Below are 24652 nucleotides of genomic sequence, written 5' to 3'. Positions count from 1 at the left end.
TATTTCAAAATTGCATTAAAAGTTGAAGTTAAAAAGAAAATGAGATGTAAAAAACTTTAGTATTTATAAAGAGTCATTAGGATAACAATTTTAAAAACTAAAAACAATGCAAAGTAGTTAGACCAATTTTCCTATCACTTTTATTAAAAATTACATACCCAGTTTTACAGAGCCTCCAAAAAGTGAACCTTTATCAAAAGCATCCTTCCAGGTAAATGTCAAGCAGATCTGGATAGAATGAAAGAAAATAGAAAATTATGTTACCTTCCTGAATCTCATTAAATATTAAGTCTCCTTTGAAGAAAAATCCACCATGAAAAAAAGGACAAAAGCTCAATCTGTCTAAAATATTATCTCCTATAACCACCCAACTCCCTTTCCTTCTCCTTTTAAATTGAAATTTTAAAAAAGTAAAATACTGGCACTAGGATATTTCAAATGGTCATTCTGCCTCGGTAATCATAAACACTATCTTATTCATCTTTATAAACACACGATGACTTTAATGGAACAAAGTAAGTAGTAGACGCTTGTCAAATAAGCCAAGTGAAGCAAGGGAAATAAAAGTAAGTACTACAGGTTTCCTAGAAGATGAAATTAAAAACTATTCCATGATGACAAAAATAGGAGAATGGTTATTTTGGGGGATTGGTTAATATTTATCTAGGTGGTGGTTACACAGGCATACTCATTTTGTAAGATTCAAGCTATTCCCATGATTTGTTCATTTTTCTGTATGCTACATGAAAATTAAATATTTACTTTATCAAAAAACTCTCTCTCTGCTCCTAAAATATGCATTATCACATACAAAGATTAGAAAGGAGTAAACCTCATTTAAATTATTTATTACAATCTAATATAAAAATGTCTACATTCTTGATTAGGGAAATTTTCAAACATACAGAAAAACTACAGAGAATAAAGAGAATGAACTCCAGTATATCCATCAGCAGCCTTAGTCTTTTGCCCTTCTTGGTTCATCTACCTCCCAACTTGTCCTGCCTCTAGTCACCTACACTTTTTTCCCAGGAATATTTTAAAGGAAATCTCAACATATAATTATTTCACCTGTAAAAACTTTAGTACAAGAATGTTTAAAGTACTTTTCTTATAACTATTTTAAAATTTAAAAGTATCACTAATTTTAAAATCTTTATCCAATCTCCAAAATAAAACTATAAGAAATTATCAGCATTTTCAACATCTAGCCTTTAAGGAGAAGATAAAGTTGACATTTGTGTAATTAACATTTAATCACAACAGCATTTGCAACTTTTACATGCAAATGTAACTTGTACAAATAATTTTTAAAGCACATAAACTGAGACTAATAATTCCTGAATTCTGCAGTTTCCTTCCTAATTCTGAAAAAGTCAAAGGGAAGGACACAGTAGGTTAATCAGTCAATAAATCCTACTGACATAAAATGAAGTCCCAAAAAAAACAAAGAAACCATTGTTCTACATGAGCCCCAGAAGTGACTGAAGAATGACATGAATGGAATTCCAGGAGATTCTTTCTTCGGAAGCACATATATTCACATCAGACAGACCTAAAAGCTCCTATTTTTATAACACTATCTCATAAAACTCTAAAGACAGTGAAGATATTGGCAGAAGGAAATGGGTGCCATTACCATATAATTTTAAGACACAATTAATGACTTACCTGATTTTCAGAAAATGGGAATTTGGGTTCAATAGAACAAATCTGATCATAATATCTAAAAAACAGAGTAGAATTAATAATTACCAGAGCCAAATATTACATACATTCATGTAATTACAACTGGTTTAAGATGATACAAAAATTATTCATGCTTACTTCGAGCAGCTATTTTATATTAAACAAAGTATTTTAATACATAAACCAGAAGCTAAAAAAAAGTATGCAGTGAAAAACTATGAACAAAAACTCATACCCACCACCACAGAAAAATATTTATCAACTGTCATTGGCTAAAAGCAAACTAACATCTGCTCCGAAAACCAAAATATTTCTTAAAAACACTATTTCTTACTAAAACAACTATGTTTATATCCATTAGACAAATTAGTATCTCTGGTAAACTGCCAATTAAAAGCAGGCTTACCAACTTTCAAATGTTTTGGGTAAGCCCACCACTATCTGTCTCTAGCACTGCCACACAGCACATCAAAGCTACCACAGTCTTTCAGCTAGAAATCCTAAAGTTTCCTAGACAATCTCTCCATTTCCTTTCTCATTCTTTCCAACCTGTTTTCTGCATAGCAGCCAGAATGATCACAAAATATAAAGCAGTCTTCCCCCTATCAGGGTGAGCTTTCAGTCAGCAAGTCTGGCAGGGAAAGGGGTAGAAAAGGGTCAGGCCAAGCTTTCTAACTGGCCTCTAATCTTTCCTCCTTTCCTTTTTCCTTAAACTTCCCCCACCCCTTCATCAGGGGTATTTTTGTAATGATTATTTCTGGGGGCAAATTTTCAGCAGGAGTGGGCAACATATCTGAGACCAAGCTTTTGGCTGGCATGGCTAGGAGTTTGGTTATAAACAGGAAAAACTATGAAGTTAAGTAAATACATTGAAAATAATGGAAGCCAAGTTTCTCAAGGTCAGAGATACAAATACTTGAAAGGGCCAGGCAAGCGCATCATGCCTGTAATCGTAGTACTTTGGGAGGTTAAGGTGGGTGGATCACTTGAGCCTACAGTTCGAGACCAGCCTGGCCAACATGGCAAAACCCTGTCTCTACTAAAAATACAAACATTAGCCAGGCGTGGTGGCACACACCTGTGGTCCCAGCTACTCATAAGGCTGAGGTGGGAGGATCACTTGAGCCCTGGAGGTCATGGCTGCAGTGGGCCAAGATGGCGCCACTGTACACCAACCTGGGCAAGACCCTGTCTCAAAAAAAAAAAAAAATCCACAAATATGAGAAGGCAGAAGGTTAGAGTAACTCCACAGTTTTAAACTGGAACTAGAGATATCAATGTGAACTTTGTTTGTTTCCTGACAGGGTATCGTTCTGTTGCCCAGGCTGCAGTACAGTAGCGCAATCACAGCGCATGGTAACCTTGAACTCCCAGGCTCAAGCAATCTGCCCACTTCAGCCCCTGAGTTGCCAGGACTACAGGTGCATGTCACCACACCCACCTAGTTTTTTAACTCTTTTTTTTTTAAAGGTAGCAGAGAGAAATAAAAACAAGTATAAAAGTGTAAGTATGTATTTCCTAAATGTATATGCTAAGAGGGCCTATAAGCAGTAACACTTTATAGTAGCAATAAGCACACCTACTGCCCAGATAATCTTTTGCATTAAAAGGAGCCAAGTGCTCCTTAGAGAAACTGCTGAATCCAGGGCTGAGACTGAAAAAATTCAATATTCAAGCCTAAAACATCTTGCTATGCCAGAAAGTTAAGGAAGTACTCAAAAAATGATGAGGACATGTCAAAAGGGCACAGGAGGTAGCTTTAAGGGGCTCCCAATGGCCAAGCATAGAACCAATCTAACTAATATAAGTAACAGTAAAATATAATCCATTGAGGAAAATAAGAACACCACTCTGAAGTAAATAAACAGGTGAATAGGGAAAACTCTACCCTACAGTACCATAATCTAGAGGAAATTAGAAAAATTACCATTTGGTACCTTTCAGAGTATAGTATCTAATTCTGGCACGGTTCATCAATAAAGGCTAAAATAATGAAAAGTGTGTAATGAAACAGGATATTACATAGTCTCAAAGTATCTCCCCACAAAATATTTACTAATTAGTACAACATACTTACTAACTGTAAGGTCAAGAAACCTGGCAAACACCATCTTAACCAAGTGATAAAAATAAACATTACCACTACAGAACAAATTCACATCATATTTTTCCTGATAAGCACTAGAAAGAACACAGCATCACTTCGCTGGCACTCCTATGCAAAAATACAGAAATCACAAGAAAATGAGACAAGCCCTTACTGAGGAAAATTCTAAAACCTAGCCTGTCCTCTTCAAAAATGTCAAGGTCATCAAAGACAAGAGAAAACTGAAGAACTGGTCCAGACTGAAGGAGATTAAAGAGACATAATAATTAAATGCACTGCATGATTCTAGATTAGATCCTGAACCTGTAAATAATATTGGGAAAATCAGCAATATTTGAATGAATTCTATGGATTATATGGTAATAATGAATCAATGCCAACTTCCTGACTTTGAAAGTTGTACTATGTAGGAGAATATCTTTGTACTCAGGAAATAAACTCTAAAGTATTAAGTACTGAAACCCTTTGGTGGATTCCCATTATACTTAAAATTACATCCAAAAATGTTGAAGATCTTACAGGATCTGGCTATCATCCAACTCTCCAGCCTCATCTCAGGATATTCACTATACATTCTAGTCACTAAATTATATGCTCTCCTTGCTCAGGGCCTTCACTCTTTTTATCACCATTTCTCACTTCTGTCTAGGCTGACACTGTTATCAAAGAAAGTTCCTCATTCATTCATTCAACAAATATATACCAAGAGCTTACTAAGGAACCAAACACAGTTTTAGGACATTAAGAATTCAGCAGTAAACATCTAAATATCTGTGCTCTTGTGAAGCTTTTAGAGGGGAAGACAAACAAGCAAAAATATTATATAGAAGACAGTGGTAAGTGCCATTGAGAATAAAGAGATAAGAGGAATAAAGTGAATATATGGGGAGAGGTAAGAAGGTTGTCATTTTAAATAACATGGTCATTTGACTACATGAAAAAAAAGCTTTAACTTTAAAACAGCATGACTATAAAAGGCGTGAAAAAGGTGGTAAGGTGAGCCAAGCAGATATCTGAGGATTTCCAATCTAGGGAAAATCAAGTGCCAATACCCTGGGATAAGAGCGTACTTGAGAAAGTATCTAGCATGGCAAGGAGACCAATATGGCCATAGAGTAAGCAAGGGAGAAAATAGTGAAGTCAAAGTAGTAATGATGCCTTGAGTGCAACTGTAAGACTTCTGAGTTTTACTATATAATGTGAGAGGGTGAACCACCAAAAGGTTTGGACAAAACAGTAACATGACTTATTTTCATAGAGTCACCATGACTATTGTGTAGAAAACTGACTGCAGGTGTGCAAGGGCAGAAGTAGAGATCAGTTAGGAAGCTACTGTAGTAATCCAGTCAAGAGACAACGCTAGCACGGATCAATGTAGTCCATGGTGGCAGCAGAAGTGATAAAGTCAATCTAGGCCAGGCGCTGTGGCTCATGCCTATAATCCCAACACTTTGGGAGGCTGAGGTAGGAGAATCACTTGAGCCTAGGAGTTTGAGACCACCCTGGGCAACATAGTGAAACCTCATCTCTACACATTCACACACAAAAAATTAGCCAGGTGAGGTGGTGGGCCTACAGTCCCCAGGGAACTATGCAGGGGGATAAGGTGGGAGGATCACTTGAGCCCAGGAGGTCAAGGCTGGAGTGAGCTGTGATTCCACCACTGTACTCCAGGATGGGCCATGGAGTGAAATCTTGTCTTAAAAAAAAAAAAGTCAATATAACCCCTTTTTAAAATTAGTTCCCCCTCCATTTATAATCTCTCAGGTCCCTGAACATTTCCTTCATATGATTTAACACAATTTGTGATATATTAATTGTGAGATTATGTTTACTGCCTTTTCTCTCAAAGGATTCTCAATTCCATGAAAGCAAAGACTGGATCTATTTGCTGTTTTGTTGCTAGCCCCAAGCAAATGAATCGGTAAAATGCAAAGTTTTCTTCTATCTCTGAAAAGTAAAACTTAAAATTCTGGTTTGTGAATGAACAGGAGCTATCAAAGAACAAGCCCAGAAGGTGGGAACAGCAAGCGCTAAATGCCTGAGGCAACCATGCCTAAAAGTGTGCTTGGCACAGCAAGGAGGCCAATATGACCATAGAGCCAGGACTGGCAAACTTTTTTCTAAACAGTGATATTCTAGACTCTGCTGAGAAAAGGGCTAAATCAAGCATGTAATAATTATGTAAGTACTTATATAACAAGAGAAAAACCCCTGCCCTCTACCTTTTTTGCCTAGGTTGGGCCATCCCAAAATTGTGGCACACAGCTGCCCAGGTGCCATCCTGGAGACATTCTCCAAAGAAAAAGTACCTGTCTGATGGAGAGGAGCCATGGGGAGATGGGAGGAGTGACTGACATGGTCAGTTTTACTCTGCCCCAATGAGACCAAAACTCTCAAGGAGGGCCTACCATGGGCACCTGCCCCAGCTGGTTGGAGGTGAGATAATTTGCTGAGTCACCAATTTCCAGACTGAGATTCTACCATTTAGTGCCAAGCCATTGCCAAGCAGAATACCCAATGTGTAGGCAGCACCAGAGTAAGTCTGGGCAGCAATAAAGCATGGCCACTGGCCAGGGGGACAGGAGCTAGAAGCAAAGGGGAGAATGGAACAGAGGCAAACAGCTAAGCTAGTTCTCCAACAGTCACCATGCTAACCCCCTGGAGCAGTGCCCATACGCCATACAAAAACAGGCAGCTGAGCAGGCCTTATTTTGCTGACCCTTGCTATAAAGTGAACAAGGAAGGCAGTAGTAGGAAATGAGGTTACTTGCTCTGCAAATGGGTGGGGAAAGAAAGAATGGCTAAACTGAATGCACTAAAATTTTTATACCCATTCTCTTCACCCCGAAGTTTTTGAAGCCAACTAACAAAACCTGAGCTGTATGGGGGGAACAGCGCATTTATATCCTATATCTGAATGATTCGAAGCTATGTGATGAAATCCTCAAAGTAAAATGGCTATCTTAGGACAGATTTAGAAGTTGAAATAAAAGTACAACAGGAGGGCAGTCACTGGAAATCAACAATGTCTGATCGGTATGGAGAAAACTCCAACAAAATGAGAGAGATCAATGAACCTTTACAAAAGAAAGTAGCCATTGCTAACTGCAGTTACCACAAGCAAAATGCTGTTCCAGGAGACCCAACTACCATAAGCTACTCCTTCAATATAATTCCACAAGGTATTACCCTCACAGTTCAGCCTAGATCTCAAGTACCAAAGTTCTCTAGGTAAGGAACCCACAGAAACAAAAGAATCTACCACACCCTTCTCTTTAACATTTAAGTACACTTTACTACAGCAGCAGATTCTAGCCTAGAATGTATTTCTAACAAAGTAGACCTAGGCTGCAAGTTTTGTACAAGTAGGCACAGGGAAAGCCAGTATGCTAAGCCGTGGAGTTGGTAAAAACTAGCACACTGTGGAAAATAATGCTGCAAAAAAATTGGTGTCTTTATAGATTCTATTTTAGAAATAAGCAAATTTTTTCACCAAAACTATAAAATCCCAAATATATTTAAAATGTATGATGTCACAGTCTTTCAAGTCAGATAGCCCTGAGTTTGAATCCCAACTCTTAGCTAAGTGATCATGAAAAAATTATTCAATCTCTCTGAACCTTTCCTAAAGAGTAATAATACCTCCTTTAAGGGTGAGGAATAAATGGTACTGTATACTGTATATCAAATCCTTAAAATAGAGCCTGGACACACAGTAGTACATGTATGACAAATGGTATAGATAATTATTTTGCAACTATGTAGAAGTGCTTATATATGTTCTCCAGTATTTTATAAAACTTAACCACTTTGGCACAAATATATAATAACTTAAAAATCTCATGGGGAAAAAGAAACTAGGAAATAAATACATTTCTCTGAAAATACTACAAACAGGTACAGGACAAATTCCCATTAGAAATTCTAGTTTAAAAAAAAAAAAAAAATTGGCCAGGTATGGTGGCTCACACCTGTAATCCCAGCACTTCGGAGGCCAAGACAGGAGGATCGCTTGAGTTCAGGAGTTCAAGATCAGCCTGGGCAACATAGGAAGACCTCCTCTCTACTAAAAATTTAATAATTAGCCAAGTGTGGTGGTATGTACCTACTTGGGAGGCTGAAGTAGGATTGCTTGAGCCCAGGAGATCGAGGTTGCAGCAGGCTATTGTGGCGCCACTGTACTCCAGCCTGGGCAACTGAGCAACTGAGCAAGGCCCTGTCTTAAAAAACAAAAATGCTAAAATTTTTAAATAAAGATTAAATTATACATTTAATTTTGAAAAAGCAAAAAAAAAATTTTTTTTTTTTTTTTGAGACAGCGTCTCACTCTGTCGCCCAGGCTAGAGTTCAGAGGTGCAATCTCAGCTCACTGCAACCTCCACCTCCTGGGTTCAAGCAATTCTCTGCCTCAGACTCCCAAGCAGCTGGGATTACAGGCACTCGCATCGTGCCCAGCTAATTTTTTGTATTTTTTTTTTTTTTTTGAGACGGAGTCTTGCTCTGTTGCCCAGGCTGGAGTGCAGTGGCGCAATCTCGGCTCACTGCAAGCTCCGCCTCCCGGGTTCACGCCATTCTCCTGCCTCAGCCTCCCGAGTAGCTGGGACTACAGGCGCCCGCCGCTGCGCCCGGCTAATTTTTTCTATTTTTAGTACAGACGGGGTTTCACCATGGTCTCGATCTCCTGACCTTGTGATCCGCCCGCCTCGGCCTCCCAAAGTGCTGGGATTACAGGCGTGAGCCACCGCGCCCGGCAATTTTTTGTATTTTTAGTAGAGACAGGGTTTCACCATTTTGGCCAGGCTGGTCTTGAACTCCTGACCTCGTGATCCACCCGCCTCAGCCTCCCAAAGTGCTGGGATTACAGGCATGAGCCACCGCACCCAGCCGGAAAAAAAATTTTTAATTTAAGGGGAAGGTATGGGATCAAGAACAAGCAATTCATGTGGCCAAAATAATACAGCAATGCTAACTGACACAACCTTATTCAGCTCCAATCTGTATTTAGGGATGTGCAACTCCAGGCCACCAACTAGAGGAAGAAACAAGGGAATCAGAAGAGCTGGGCCAGAGATATTGGCTGCAGTTTATATATTCTTTGTGAACTTTATTTTCACACTTCTTTCCTCACCCAATTTAACACATGAAAAATCATTAATCAAGCACTACTGCAGCAGAGAGTATGGCAAAAAGTAACTAGCTGGGGAATCAAGAGGTCAGGATCTTAGTCCAGTTCTGCCATAAAGATAGCTGTGTGGGCTTAAACATTCTGTGTAAAGCACCTCAGAAGATTCTTCTTACAGATACACAGAATGATAATAGTCCTGATAAGCTATTTACTAAACACCAGAAAAGTCAAAACACATAAAAACAATCAGATTTTAAATCTTTCCTTATGTATTCATCTATGTGGAATAAAATTACTGAGCCAAAAAGGTCTGCCAATTACAGATATTCCTTGAGACCAGGGACCAAGTATATCTTTATATCCTCCACATTGTCTCCTATAGTATGGTTCACACAGACTCTCCATTAGTATCTGGTTAACAAATTGTAGCAATGTCATTGTGCTAATATTATATCAATATTGAGACAGCCAGGTGGGAGGGTGTCCCTGGAGAAACTCCAATCAGCCTGTTCACTAAGGTGGAGCCTCGAGAAGTTCTACAGGGAGGAGCCTGGCCCCGCCTCTTCCTGTGTGGAACCTGAGATTCAAACTGCAGGCGGAATGTGCTCTAGCTGGGACTCTAGCCTTGCGAGAGTTCCTGTTTCCCCCCTTCTTCCTTTTCACCCAATAAAACCCTGCTTTACTCACCCTTCAAACCATCTGCAAGCCTAAATTTTCATGGCCGTGGGACAAGGAAACATTCTGCAAACAGTATGTTCACACCAAATCAACAATCAGAATCCAAACAACAGTTGTGAAGTAAAACAGAACATTTTCTTTCCTGATCTATAAAACACGACTGTGTAGAAAATATTTCAGAAATTAAAAGAGTATTCCATCAACTTCATTTTGCAAATGAAAAAGATAGTAGGACGCAACCAATACAGACTGAGAAAAAAATACACAGTCCTAAAATATATTAGAAAAACCAGAAAGATGGAAAACTAACCAATCAATACAAAAAGACAGAAAAAGGGAACAAAGAACATTTTTTTTAAAAAATGAATAATAAGAGCAGAAAACCAACCAAAAAGCCTTGGTTTTAAACAAAGAAAAGGTGGCTGCAAACCTTTGGCAAATCTGAGGGAGGAAAATCGCACATAACACATGCACATTAGGAATATGAAAAAAAATCTTAACTACAGATTATGAGATGACAACATTTTGGGGGAACTTCCAAGTGACAAAAGATAGCATAAACACAGTTGAGAGATAAGAAAAATATTGGAAGATTTTTGCAACATACATAATGAAAAAAGTATAAATATCCAGAAAATGTTACAACTCCTACAAATTAGTCAGGAAAAAACAACTCAATAGAAAATGGGCAAAAGAAAAGAACAAGCAATCACAGAAAAAGAAACAAAGTGGCCAGTAAACATAAACTGTTCAACCTCAGTAAAATAAGAGGAATGCAGACTAAAGATATTACCTCTCACCCATCAGTTTAGCAAAAAGCAATAAATTAAATTATTAATCAGTATTAGCAAGGATACGGAGGAATAAAATACTCCCATATACCTGCTGATGAGAATGTAAATTGTTACAAGCACTGTGGAGAGCTGAAAATGTAAACACCTTCCTCTTACAGTTAAACAAACAAATCAGAATAAACACCCTTCTTTGCTTCCCACCAAAACCCACTAAAACAAGAATTTAAAAATGTAAAAGATGTACATGAACATGGACAAAAAGAATGGGAAAGGGCACACAGGATATAAGAGGTTTCAACAAAATTTATTGAAAGGTGAAAAGTGAATAAAAAAGAGAAAGCCAAAATCTTAACTGGCTAAGAGGGAAGGGAGCCAAAGTAGAAGCCAAATCATGCCAGAGAAGCCAGAAAAGGATCTGAATTAAGAAACATGAGGTACCTCTGAATATAGTTCAATGTGAGGGTGGAACGAGAAGGTGTGGTCGAAAATCCTTCAAAGAAAACCTCAAGCTCCCAGATCCTCTCTGCTCTGAGGGTAGGTTCACTCTTAGAAAAATGTCAGAGATTGGCCCGGCGCAGTGGCTCAGGCCTATAACCCCAGCACTTTGGGAGGCCGAGGGGGGTGGATTACCTGAGGTCAGGAGTTCGAGACCAGCCTGAGCAACATGGAGAAACCCGTCTCTACTAAAAATACAAAATTAGCTGGGCAGAGTGGCGCATGCCTATAAATCCCAGCTACTTGGGAGGCTGAGACAAGAGAATTGCTTGAATCTGGGAGGCGGAGGTTGCAGTGAGCCAAGATAGTGCCATTGCACTCCAACCTGGGCAACAAGAGCGAAACTCTGCCTCAAAAAAAAAAAAAAAAAAAGTCAGAGATATCAAATACAACTAAGGTGGAGATCAAGCACTGTTAAGTGAGGTAGGGAGTGCTAACTGACTACATCATTATCAGTCTATCCTATTCCTTATTAACAAAACCATGTATCTTTAGCTGAGTATACAGCTGTTCATAATGAAAATTCCTTTTCCCAGCATCCTATGAGAAGTGGACACACATGATGGCTGGTAACATATAGGCAGGGTGTTGTGGAACAGTTGCCAGGAAACACCCTAAAGGGCAAGCCCTGTACCTGGAACTTGGATGATTGCAACCTGGACCTGAGAACAATATTCTAGGTTTTAAACAGCAGAAAGCTGAAAGGAATCTGAGCCCCAATTAACTTTGCAGAACCACTATACCAGCCCTGGGCTACCAGAACTACCTACCTGCCAACTTTTTACAAAAGAATAAAATATTAACTCAGATAATTTGGGATCTGCCACATAGAAATGAACCTAACCCTAATGCAGGTGTCATACTAAAAATAGATGTACCTGACAGACTGCATACATGATTGTTAAGATCCCCAACCTCCGTTTCCCAGAATAAAATTTAGAAAGCTGATAAGCAGACTTTTTCATAGAAGGAGACTAGAAGCTTTCTCTCTAAAGAAATTGATCACCACAAAAGAAATTACACAATGCTGGTAACTGGTATATATGGAGCTTCAAATAAAATACAAAATAAAAAATAAAAAACCAGCAGGGTTCCCATTTGATCACCCTAGGTCACCATTTACCAAGGTCTAATCAATTTTTAGTAACAGCCACTTTATAAAGGAAGAAGTATCATACAAAAGGGTTTTGTTGTTGTTGTTTTGTTTTGTTTTGTTTTGTTTTGAGACAGGGTCTCAGTATGTTGTTCAGGCTGGCCTCAAACTCCTGGGCTCTAGTGATACTTCTGCCTCAGCTGGAATTATGAGTGCATGCTACCATACCCAGAACAAATGAGGTTTTAAGTACTCATTCTCATTATTATAATATGCATAAATGTACATTGTAGGAAATTTTAATAGTAACACCTACAAGTTAGTAATAGGAAAACAAGTCTATCACTGAAGCTATATATGGAGCTGCATATCAGGACTTACCAAGCTAGCTTCAATTCTTTAGGAATTAGTTTAAACTCTCTTTTTAAAAGTTCATTAGTTTAAAAGTTCATTAAGTTAAAAAATTAATGTTAAGTTTACACAATTATCCAAACATCATCATTAAAAGTAAAATATTCTGCCGGATTTGAATGAACATCACACAACTGATTCACATCTAATTTTACAGCATATATTCCTAAGGAACCTCTGTACCTATCTCCATTATAAACCTTAGTAATATCTCCAAGCTTACCCTAACCCCTCTAGAAGACCAAAAAGTGAAAATACTTAATATTTGTTGAATTAATGTGGCAGGAGGGGATTATATAGAGGTGGCTAAAGAAACATGGTTAGTTTCAAAGAGACTATATCTACAACAGGTTCACTACCTAGGAACAGTTCACACATTTAAGTCTGGTAAAAAGAATAAAAGAATGAACAAATGAATTAAGTTTTAAAGTTCACAGGAGAACCTTATCCAAACCATTATCCACCAACCTCCCATGTCTGTTAGTCTAAAACCCATGCACCAATTGCTTCTGAAGACCCCAAATCTGAGGGCTGGAACCAAATTTGATATATTCAACAAGATTTTTATCACAGGGTTCATTATACCACAACTATGTTTTCTTAATATTACTAATGGAAAATCCTCACTGAATGCTATTCATGCCTACATAAAAATTACCTTGAAATTGTTTAATTATGTTAATTCTAAAGAATGGCTAAGTATTCCTAAGTTAACTTAAAAGAAAATTGCTTATGCTATTAGACTAATTACCCTTGCAGCCCAACAGTTCTAGCTCTAAAAATTTGAAACCAAGGGGTTTTAATTCCTCTGAACAATCTATTCAATATCCCTTCCTTTGGAGAACCAACCCTTCCCCAGCCCGGACTCATCTTGCTTTGACACATGGGGTAAGAGGAAATTAAATCGGTTGAAAGACTCAGATAAGGGCAATTAACTTAGCCCATTTCCCACCATCATAAATGGGTGCAAACAAACCCAGAAGCCTCCCATGGACTTCCACCAGCGCTAAGGAGAAAAGCACTCTCTTCTGTAAGATACTGAGTGTTGTGGACGATTGTAATTACACTACAGCCATCCCTCTCAATACAGGAACAAAGCTTTCGAGGGAAGCATCATGGAGGCAAGACGATCTCCAGTGATACCCAAAGCTAAGGAAAGAATATCCCTAGACTTTTCAGTTAGCAGAATAAGTCTTTTCTTTCTTTTTTTTTTTTTTTTTTTTTTTTTTTTTTTTTTTTTTTTTTTTTTTTGAGACGGAGTCTCGCTCTGTCACCCAGGCTACAGTGCAGTGACGATTTCAGCTCACTGCAGGTTCCGCCTCCCGGGTTCACGCCATTCTCCTGCTTCAGCCTCCCAAGTAGCTGGGACTACAGGCGCCCACCACCACGCCAGGCTAATTTTTTGTATTTTTAGTAGAGACGGGGTTTCACCGGGTTAGCCAGGGTAGTCTCGATCTCCTGACCTCGTGATCCACCCGCCTTGGCCTCCCAAAGTACTGGGATTACAGGCGTGAGCCACCGTGCCCGACAGAATAAGTCTTTTCTCAGCTCAAGCTAGTTTAGCCTGGGTTTCTGCTACTTGGATTGGAATACAGTTGTGATTCTCTTGTGAAACAAATAGAATATACTATACGGAGATGAACAAGGTAGGCAAAAGAAATTTTTAACTAAAAAATCCTATAAAAATGTTCTTATAACTATTAAGTATAATGAAACGAACCCTCATTAAATCAGAATGAGCTAAATAAGCTTGCTAAAATAACAAATTTACTCTATTATGTATATACCTGTTTGTGAACAAACTGCTTTTAAACAACCTACCTTGAACGGTTCTATTATGTAACTAGAGTTTTATTTCAAATACTTGTAGCTCCTAACTTTCAGAATTCTCCATCTGTCATTTGATTATTTTGAACTGAGGAAGATGGTCCATTTCATGTGGACAATGTGATGAGTTGATCAGACATTTGGTCCAGTGTCCCAATTCCCTCACTTCGCCCACTTCCTTCAAGCAACTACTATTATGAAATCTAAATTTGGCCCAAGACAGACAGTGATGGAAAAATGGGGGGAAAGGGGAAGCTTCAGAGACCCAAAAAAGTGAAAACTACTTCTAAGTAAATGTGGCAAGAGAAATCAGTACATGGCAGACTGCTGCTCCCAGGCACCTGATCGACGGAGCCCTCGCCGACCAAGGGCTGGGACAGGCGGGCAGGCAGGACAAGCGGGCAGTCACAGCCGGCCTGCAGGGCGGGTCCTTTTCACCAGCAAAGAATGCAGACCACACCTACGCGCCCGGTCAGGCCGGGGCGGGGCGGCTCGGCCCAGGTTACAGGATTGAGGGAAGGGGGAAGACAGGAAGAGGGGCGGCGAGGGACTGCTGGCAAACAAACTACCCACTCCCAGCCCCGCGCCCACCTCAGGAGCGTCTCGAGCGCGCCCTCGTGCTTGTCCAGCGGGCGACCGACTGCGGCGCGGCGCAGCTTGCTGAGCTCCTCCGCCGCGCGACAGTACTGGGCCTGCTCTTCCCCGCCGCTTGGGTAAGTCTGCTGGATGAACTTCACCAGCGGCTTGGCCAGGTCCACCTCTGAGGTCTTTTTCAGCTGCACCGAGATGAACGTCGCCATGATCAGCGCCTCCGCCGCCGTTCGGGCCAAACAGACAGCGGACAGCCTACGACGGCTGAGAAGAGAGAGGTACTGGTCTGGCGGACTGGCGGACTGACGGGCTGACGGACGTGCGCTCCGCCTGCGTTCCGGGTCCGGCCACTTCCGGGAGCTCCAGCGCAAGCGCACTGGATGCGGGGTCCTTAAGCCGTTCGCGGTCACGTGAAGGTGTCGCGGCGGCGACGCCCTCCTGGACCCAGTTCAGGCTGTGCTATGCTGTAAAATACTACTTTCTCCGCATCTGGAATTCTTTCCTTCCTCCTTCTTGCCGCAGTGGTGTACTGAGCACTTTCACGTAAGAGTATTCATCCACTCGAACAACCCCCTGGAGAAGTACTCCTGTCACTGCCACCTGCGAGAGTTTTTGGCTACCTCCCCAAGATGCGGTCCCAGGGTTATTGTGACCTATGATGTTTATTAAGCTACTGTTGACGGGCTGCTGTGCACAGGAACGGAGTGCACAGGGAACCTGGTAGGCAAGACTCCTGCCATCGTGCAGCTTACTGTCAGGTTGACACAGATATTAAGGTAAACGGAAAAAGTATCAGGAAGAAAAACAGGGTACTTGGGATTTAGGAGATGTTAAGATCGCTTGGAGGACCCTAATTTAAATAAGATAAAGAAAGTAGGTTTTCTCCGGAGTAGGTGAACTGAAAATGAACCTGTCTGTGGTTGCTGTTTTGTAGAAAGAACAAAATTTTAAATACATTGAAAACGACACCTGTAATTTGAGAAGATGCTTGGCATCAGGAGAGGAGAAGAGTGGAGAGAGGTGGAGTGGCAAAGGAGAGTCTCCAAACCAAAAGCCTGCGTGCAGAGGCCCCAGGAGGCAAGCACTTACCATGTTTCGGGAGTAGAAACGAAACATATGACAAGACTCTTAAAAACAAATAGAATTGGGATGGAATAAAGTTGGATGAGTAAGCAGACATCAAATCGTTCAGAAACTTGTAGTCCAAGTTGAAGATTTTGTTTAGTGTTGTATAATAAATGCAGAGGAAGCTATGTACATTTATAATTTACATTTTTTAAAGGCCACGTTGTAGCTCAATCGGATAGTTTGTCTTTTGATGGAATGTAGTATACAGTATCATCATGATATATTCCAGGCAAAAATATTTAACTTGAATCTATCAAGCCTTTGCATGTAACAGACTTTATAAAAAAATACAACTGATAGATGAACAAACTAAATGATGCCAGAGGAAGTAACTAGACAGAAGGTGAAACCAGAAGGTGAAACATTCTGCAGGATAACTGGCCCATCTCTTCAACAATTTGTCATGAAAAAAGCAACTGCTTTATGAAAAGAAATTTAAGGGACGTAACAGTTTGAATTGGATCCTAGTTTGAACAGACTATAAAATGCATTTTCAGGAACATTAAAGAAATATGAATGTAGATGGACTGAGTATTGGATAAAATAGAACTGTATTGCCATGGAAAAGATCATTAACTGAAAAGAGCAAGTCACAAAGTAGTATGTTACAGCATCCCATTTTGGTTTAAAAATGCACATCTGTGTATTTAGGTACAATGAAAAAAATAGTGGCCTTATACCCTAAGGTGTTAGTAGTGGTAATCTTTGGAAGTGGAAATGTGTATTTTCTTATTTATGTTTGCCTATCTTTTTCATTGTAACTTTTGCAGCACATAGACTACTTTCATTATAGTAAAAGTTTATTTTACCACAATTTTTTTTTTTTTTTTTTTGAGACAGAGTCTCAATCTGTCACCCAGTCTGGAGTGCAGTGGCACAATCTCAGCTCACTGCAACCTCCGCCTGCCAGGTTCAAGCTATTCTCTTGCCTCAGCCTCCTGAGCAGCTGGGACTACAGGTGCATGCCACCATGCCTGGCTAATTTTTGTATTTTTAGTAGAGACTGGCTTTCGCAACATTGGCCAGGCTGGTCTCGAACTCCTGGCCTCAAGTGATCCACCCACTTCAACCTCACAAAGTGCTGGGATTACAGGCGTGAGCCACTGCACCTGGCCTATTTTACCACAATTTATAAAAAGTTTTGTTTATTTTAATTAAGTTATTCTAGGTTAAAATAAGTAGCCACCCTTGGCTGATGCATAAATAAAACATTAGAGGAAGGAAAGAATGGAAGCAAGGAGGCAAATCATGAGATCATTTCGGAAATCAAGACAAGATCATGAAAGCTAACATTAACAAGAGTGAACCAAACGGTTAATATCTTTGAGTTTAAAACTGAAGAATTTACCAATGAATTGCATAGGAAAGTAAAGGAAGTGGTCAAGGATAGATCCTGGTTTTGGGGCCAGAACATCTGAGTGGTTAGTAGAATCATTACCAGTTGATAACCCATGGAAGAGGGTCGGGGATGGGTGGTGTCTTGTAGGTTGGTTGACAGGACTGACCCATTGGGAAGATAATGAAGAAGCAAAGTATATGAAAAGAGGAGGAGAAAGGGTAACCAGAGGAGGGAGGATACAAAGAGAGTAATTAGCCATCAGAAAGATGAGGGACATGACATTTGTTGAGGCAGATGATGGGGAAAAGAAAGTTAACATAAATGTGATTAGTTTTGTGACATTGACTGAAGGAAGATTAAGGTGATACTATCTGATGGCTTAGAATGAAAACCAAATTCCCTACCACAACATGATGGTCTTTCTCTGCAACTTCATATTTTGCCTCTTGTTCCTCATTTGTTACCACTGAGTCACAGTTGTCTTTTTAGTTTCTCAAGTCACCAAGGTCTTTCTTGCCTCATGGGACCTAGAATGTTTTCTCCCTTTCTTCATGTCTTAGTTGAAAGGTCTCCTCTCCTCATCATCATACTATCTAAAGTACATTCCCTCCCTTGTTAACCTCTAGCGCAGCCATTAGTTCCTTCATAACACTTACCCTAACTTGCAAGTATTTTGTTTGTTGATTTAATTTTTATCTGACTTCCCCACTAGAATGTAACCTCCATGAGGGCAAAAATTGTGTGTTTTGTATACCAGTATGTCTCTAACACTTGGTATAGCAGGCACTCAATTTCAATTTTAAACTCAAAGATAGTATCTTAATAAACATTTGTTCTTTGCTCACACAAAGTCTAATATGGAACAGGCTTAGAGTTGTCCTCCAACCAGTGTCTGAGCAATCCAGACCACTTTGATCTTATAACTCTGCCGTCCCAACATGAGATTCCACTTTCGCTGCAGAGGAGGGAATCTGTAGCATCATGCAGTGGCTTGTCACTACCTCAGCCCTCCCACTTCCACTTGTATTTCACTAGCTAGAACCTTTCATATGGCTCCGCCGAACTGCAATGGGACTGGGAAGGGAGAATCAGATATTAGGGAGCATTCATAATGCCTTCCGACGGGTGTGTTTCACTGCTTCCAAACTTGCTTAGGATGATGTTAGTTTTTCATCTATGTGATGAAATGCCATGTATTCTTAGTGTGTGTTCTCAGCATAACAAATACATTTTGGGAATATTAAGTAAATGGATTTTCTTTCTCGAAAATTCCTAGTTCTGGGCCTATCATTAACCCCACTGATTGAACCAGTGGAAATAGTTGCCTCTTTGAATGGACAGAACCCTGCTAAAGGCAGCTTTGAGTTTCAAAATAGTGTGTTTCAAGTCCACGTTGAGACAATAGCCTGAAAGTAAGCACTTATGATTTTTGGAGGAGACTTTGTTGTTAAGGAGAAAAGAGGCTTACAGAAGTCAGATTCAGAAGACTGTAATATTTTTACAATAAATGAAAGTAAACAGTATAAGAATTTGATGTAAGGGAAGTTCCTGCAGTGCAAGAAAGAAAGTCCTTTTGGTACTGAGCGGAAGAGTCTAAGAGAGAGAAGGTGAACAACAAAAGGAAAATGTAAATGTGGTATTCATACTTCCTTACTCCACACTCAGGATAAACCTAGAGTATGAGGTAGATGGGGGAATCTAGAGGGGAAGAAGCATGGAATAGGAACACCCAAATAGACTTGATGAAACAAAAAACATCAAGGATGGCTCCTGTGTCACCTGGAAGACACATCTCTTGTGCGGAATGGAAAAAAGGCAATGGTAAAGGACCAGGGCCCTAGATTTTTTACAACGTGCGATAGAGAACTATTTGTCTCCTTAATTTACTATCATATTTACCTTTAAAAATTGATGAATGAAAGAAAAATTACCCATTTTTCAAACATGGGTGTGTAAATTTTTTCCACTTTGTACAGAACATTTTAAAGAAATAGAAACTACTGAACACCTTATATTCAGAATTACTCCCTGTATAAGCCCATTCCAATCCCATATACTGCTGATTAAATTTTCATCAGTTGGCAGTTCTCTAGTATCGGTTTCACTGCTATTTAAGTAACTACTGCCCTTTGCTACCAGTGTCTCTCTTGGGTGACAGTCACTTTACTCGAATGAGATAACTTCTGAGAATAAATTGATGCACTATTTTGGAAGAATTGCTCTATAGAGTAAAAAATAATTCTGGATAATTGAAAGTTATCTTGTGAGTATCTGGACATTAAGGATACATTTCAAGACTCCCATTTTCACTAAAATCCCGTATTTGTTTAAGCATTTCAAGTTAAAGGGAGCACCCTCCCCCTTTCACCCTGACTACTGTTGTTCATTCGTTTTTGGAGCTATATAAGAATGTTTCTTTAATCGATTTTCCCTTAGGCATACATTAGCTCTCTATTCAAAACTCAGTAGCAGGGAGTAGTAAGTAAGTGGTTATTAGTGATTCTTCATATAAAGCACATTTGAGTTTCTTAGAAGAAAATTATGCATAAAGATTACCTTCAGATATCATGTCTTTAGTTTGTTAATAGAGAAGTTTCTTTGGACATGTAGAACACTGTAATAAGATAAATTTTAAAAAACAAAAGTAAGCATATATACAAAATGTATGCAATTTCATTTCACAATTGAAATGAAAACCAAATCCTACAAGCTTCTTGGTACAAAGTTTTGGTAACACTTGGATGACCAGACTGAGTTATTCAGCAAGTATTTTTGGAGCTTCTACTGTGTGCCAAACAAAATGTAATTCAAGAGAATTCTATGACCAATCTATTAATCTATTGTATATATTTACAGAGGTCTGTATTCCACCCTTATATAAGGTAGTTCGGCAAATAGTTCACAGGAGGAGGTCTAGGAAAGCAGTTAAGGAAGGTCGTAAAATGGCAGCTCTGCAGCAAGCAGAAAGTACAGCTAGCCCAGAATAAGGAGAGGGTGGAGGGCCGCAGGAGGAAGATCCAATAGAAACAAAAAAAAAGGTTGGAGGGATGATTAGATAGAATGAAAACCACCGGGTTTCTCGTTGGAAAAATTATTCTTTTCCCTTTGTAATTAACAACTAATTCGTGGGAATATAATTTGAGGCTATATAAAATGCTGTTCCACATGAAACTTTCTTCCGCTAGTTTTAGCATACTTTGATGATTCTTGCATGAATCTAGTATTTCTATGATGATTGCAAAATGGCAATTTGCTTATTCATTATTATGCCTATATCTATTAGCTGACATTATTCTAGAAAGAAGAATTTTCTTTTCTCCTGTATTTATTTATTCATTTATATGTTTATACCAGCATGAACCCATGGATTTTTATTCAATTTAGTAGATTATAAACCATTATTATTATTTATTTTTATGCTCAAATTGTCCAAGATTTGACTAATATGAACACCCTCAAGGTGGCTCCTATGTTCTTTTTCTTCCAATATTTCCTTTTTTTTTTTTTTTTTTTTTTTGAGACAGGGTCTTGCTCTTTCCTCCAGGCTAGAGTGCAGTGGTGTAATCATGGCTCACAACGGCCTCAACCTTCCAGGCCAAGGCTCAAGCAATTATCCCACCTCAGCCTCCCAAGTAGTTGGGACTACAGGTGCACACTACCATGCCCGGCTTATTTATTTATCTATTTTTTGTATTTTTTGCAAAGACAGAATCTTCCTATGTTGTTGAGGGTGGTCTCAAACTCCTGGACTCAAAGGATTCTCCTGCCTGAACTTCACAGTTCATTTTAAAAATTTCAGACACAGCACAGAGTTTTGCAGTGAATGCCCACCTACCCACCACCTAGATTCTAACATTAACATTTTACTATGCATGCTTTGTCTCATATCTGTCTGTCTGATCTTCCCTCTATCCACTCATAAATCTACGTTGCTTTTTGGATCCATTTCATAGTACATTACAGTCATCAGAAAGGAAAAGTAAAATAAGTAAATTTATTGGTAAATAGGTAATTGATGGGAGTCAAGAGATATTTAAATGATATCAATGAATGTCGCTTAAAGCTGAAAAATCAAATAACAGAAGGAAGTAAAGAAAAAGACTTTTAAAATGACTCACAAAAGAAAACCCAATGTGATAGATTATAAAATTGGCCACACACTCTTCCTCTCCCTTTGTCATGATTTTGCAGTATGACATTGCAGATCTTCCCATCAGGAAGTGGAGTCTTTTTCTCCACCCTTTAAGTCTGGGTCGTTGATGTGAGCTGCTTTAGCCAGTGGGGCATTAGCAGTTGTGATGTAAGCAGACACTTCAGTCATCACGGTTTGTCCTCTCTTACTGCACTTGCAACCCTGTAACCTCCATGAGTGCCGTCTTGCCTACTGGATTATGAGACACGTGGTTGAGTCACTCTCCTAGCCCTAACCAACAGTCTGCTAATTGTCGGACATATGAACAAGGCTATCTTAGATCATCCAAGCACCAGGCAACACCCTAGATGACCTCAGACACATAAGCAAGCACCTGAAAGATCAGCTGAGCCAATGTAGACCAGAAATGTTAAGCCAACCTACAGAATTATGAGCTAAATAAATGGCTGGTTTTTAAGCCACTAAGTTTTGGTATGGTTTGTTATGCAAAGAAGCTAACTGATACACTATCATTATGGTACGTACAAGCAACATACCTAAAACAAAATGATTCAGAAAGGCTAAAGAGAAACAAAGAGACAAACTAGGTGCTGTGGACTGAATGTGTACCCCCAACAGTCACTTCTTTTTTTTTTGAGACAAATTCTCACTCTGTCACCCAGGCTGGAGTGCAGTGGCGCGGTCTTGGCTCACTGCAAGCTCCACCTGCCGGGTTCATGCCATTCTCCTGCATCAGCCTCCTGAGTAGCTGGCACTACAGGCGCCCACCACCATGGCCGGCTAACTTTTTGTATTTTTAGTAGAGACGGGGTTTCACTGTGTTTGTCAGGATGGTCTGGATCTCCTGACCTCGTGATCCGCCCGTCTCGGCCTCCCAGAGTGCTGGGATTACAGGCATGAGCCACCGCACCCGGCCAACAGTCACTTCTTGAAGCTCAGTTCCAAATGCGATGGTATCTGGAGGTGGGACCTTTGGAAGGTAATTAGGTTGTGAGCACAGAGCCCTCATGAATAGGATTAGTGCCCTCGTAAGAAGAGGCACAACAGAGCTTTCTTCCTCTCTCACTCTGCTACGTAAGGACACAGTAAAAAGGTGTCTGTGTGCAAAGCAGTAAGAGGGCACTCACCAAAACCCAATCATGCTGGCACCCTGCTCTTAGACTTCACATCCTCCATAACTGTAAGAAATAAATGTTGTTGAAGCCACCCGGTCTACAACAGCCTGGACTAACTAAAACACCAGACAAATGGAACTAATAGGAATGCAGGGTCGTTCTTTTGATATCAGACAATTCAGACCAAAACGGCTTAAATGTAATTAAGGACATTTCATAATACTAAAGGCTAAAATTATCCAGAGAAAAAAAAAATGTAGCTAAAAGCCACAGTACAGATAAAAGTTTGAAATATCAAACTTTTGGATCAGATAACCCAAAATACCTGTGTACCAAGTAACATAGCAACCCCCATCATAAAAAGAAAAAACTATAGGATTACATTTCCAAGTAATAATTTCTCATATTTGGCCAACTCTGTGAGTAGCTAAGGGAATTTTAAAAAATATTACTCAGGGATGATCCGAAGAAGACACATTTGAAAGCAAGATTGGTGGATTAGGTCTGTGCTGAATAATAATTTGTCATACCTCATTATAAGAGATGTGGCCATGGCTGGGAGCGGTGACTCACGCCTGTAATCCCTGCACTTTGGGAGGCCAAGGAGGGCGGATCACTTGAAGTCAGGAGTTGGAAACCAGCCTGGCCAACATGGTGAAAACCCGTCTGTAATAAAAATACAAAAAAATTAGCCGGGCGTGGTGGCAGGCGCCTGTAATCCCAGCTAGTCAGGAGGCTGGGGCAGGAGAATCACTTGAACCCAGGAGGCGGAGGTTGCAGTGAGCTGAGATTGTGCTCTTCTGCCTGGGTGACAAAGCAAGACTCCATCTCAAAAAAAAAAAAAAAAGAGAGAGAGAGGTGGCCTTGTGAAATTATAGGACAGATGGGAAAGTATCTTCTACCTTGTGGTTAGGCTGTACTCTCTATGAAAATTAATATTTGTCCTTGGGAAATGGTGATTCAGCAGTCTCCTGCAGCACAGTCAGGAGAACAAATAAGTTCATTAATAACTCACAGGAGAAGTGAGTTCCTTCACCTGTCCTTTACTTTTTGGTGAAACTTGAATAGTTAAAGTTTCCCATGTACTCCATCCTAACTTGGAATATGAGAGAACTCCACTACTCTTACCCAGCACACTCTCCCCCAGAGTATTATTCTAGCTTACTTGTTATCAAATGGGTAATTTTGCTCTCCAGTGAACATTTTTGGTTGTCACAACTTAGTGGGAGAGGATGCTACTAGCCTCTAGTGGATAGAGGTTAGAGATGCTTCTAAACATTCTACAATGCACAGGACAGTCTCTCATAACAAAAATATTATCCAGTCCCAAATGTCACTAGTACTAAGGGTAAAATTCACTTAAAAAGCATATTGCTCAGAACAGGCTCCAATTTTTGAGAAACATACTGCTAGGGGTATAGTCTGATCTATTTGCAAGGGATGGGTTGTTCCAAAGAATGAGTAAAGTCTTGCTTTGAGAGATGAGAAGAAGGAAGCATTGTTGCAGAGATGTTGGCTCCTAAGAATAGGGGAGAAAAATAAGGAAGTGGAGTACATCAATGAGGGGTGAACTTCCAGAGGAATTTTCCATTAAACTAAAGAGAAAGTTATTGCCATTTTCTTTGTTGACCCAACCCTCGTTAAAGGCAGAATGAAGAAACAAGACAGCAAAGAATGTGACTAGTCCCATGGAAAGGAAGCTGTATCCCATCGTGGGGACTCTGTCCAGATGTTCCAGGTGGTGACCAACAGCAACATGATATAGTGGTTTGTGCAGACTTCTCCACATATGTGAGGAGCAAGCTCGGAAGTTCAAGGGGTTTGATGTAAGTTACTGTCTGGTAGGTGTTGTGGTTCTTCTACCTCCCATATACTTTCACCCATTCACCCCTCTCTGAAGTTAGTATCCTGATCTCACCTGGATGTCCTCACCTCTCCCTCTTTGTTCTTTGTCTTAAGCCTTAAGGGATAAGGATGTGGCTCAGACCTTAGATCATTATCATAATCCCGTCCTCAAGCCCCAGTAGTACAGAAAAGAAAAGAAAAGAAAAGAAAAAACATGACCCAATTCTGACTATAGAGATATAAAAAGAGGTTTGCCAGA

The 24652-nt window shown here is 39.8% G+C and overlaps 1 protein-coding gene across 2 annotated transcripts in view; it reads right to left on the bottom strand.

The window, feature by feature from the left end:
- The window catches only part of PDCD6IP (programmed cell death 6 interacting protein), a 77034-nt gene extending 60453 nt beyond the window's left edge, over nt 1-16581 (bottom strand). For both annotated transcript variants that reach the window (XM_025374758.1, XM_025374759.1), the window contains exons 1-3: nt 14814-16581; nt 1672-1726; nt 159-228 (exon numbers count right to left, since the gene is read on the bottom strand). In XM_025374758.1, the coding sequence (XP_025230543.1) occupies nt 159-228; nt 1672-1726; nt 14814-15022 (334 nt within the window). In that variant the 5' untranslated portion in view covers nt 15023-16581. The remainder of the gene's footprint in view (nt 1-158; nt 229-1671; nt 1727-14813) is intronic.
- Nucleotides 16582-24652: the final 8071 nt, after the last annotated feature.

This window comes from Theropithecus gelada, chromosome 2 (assembly GCF_003255815.1).
Source record: "Theropithecus gelada isolate Dixy chromosome 2, Tgel_1.0, whole genome shotgun sequence".
NCBI lineage: Eukaryota > Metazoa > Chordata > Mammalia > Primates > Cercopithecidae > Theropithecus > Theropithecus gelada.
The sequence above is the reverse complement of the archived record's forward strand: the minus strand, read 5'-3'. Positions and strand labels throughout refer to the sequence as shown.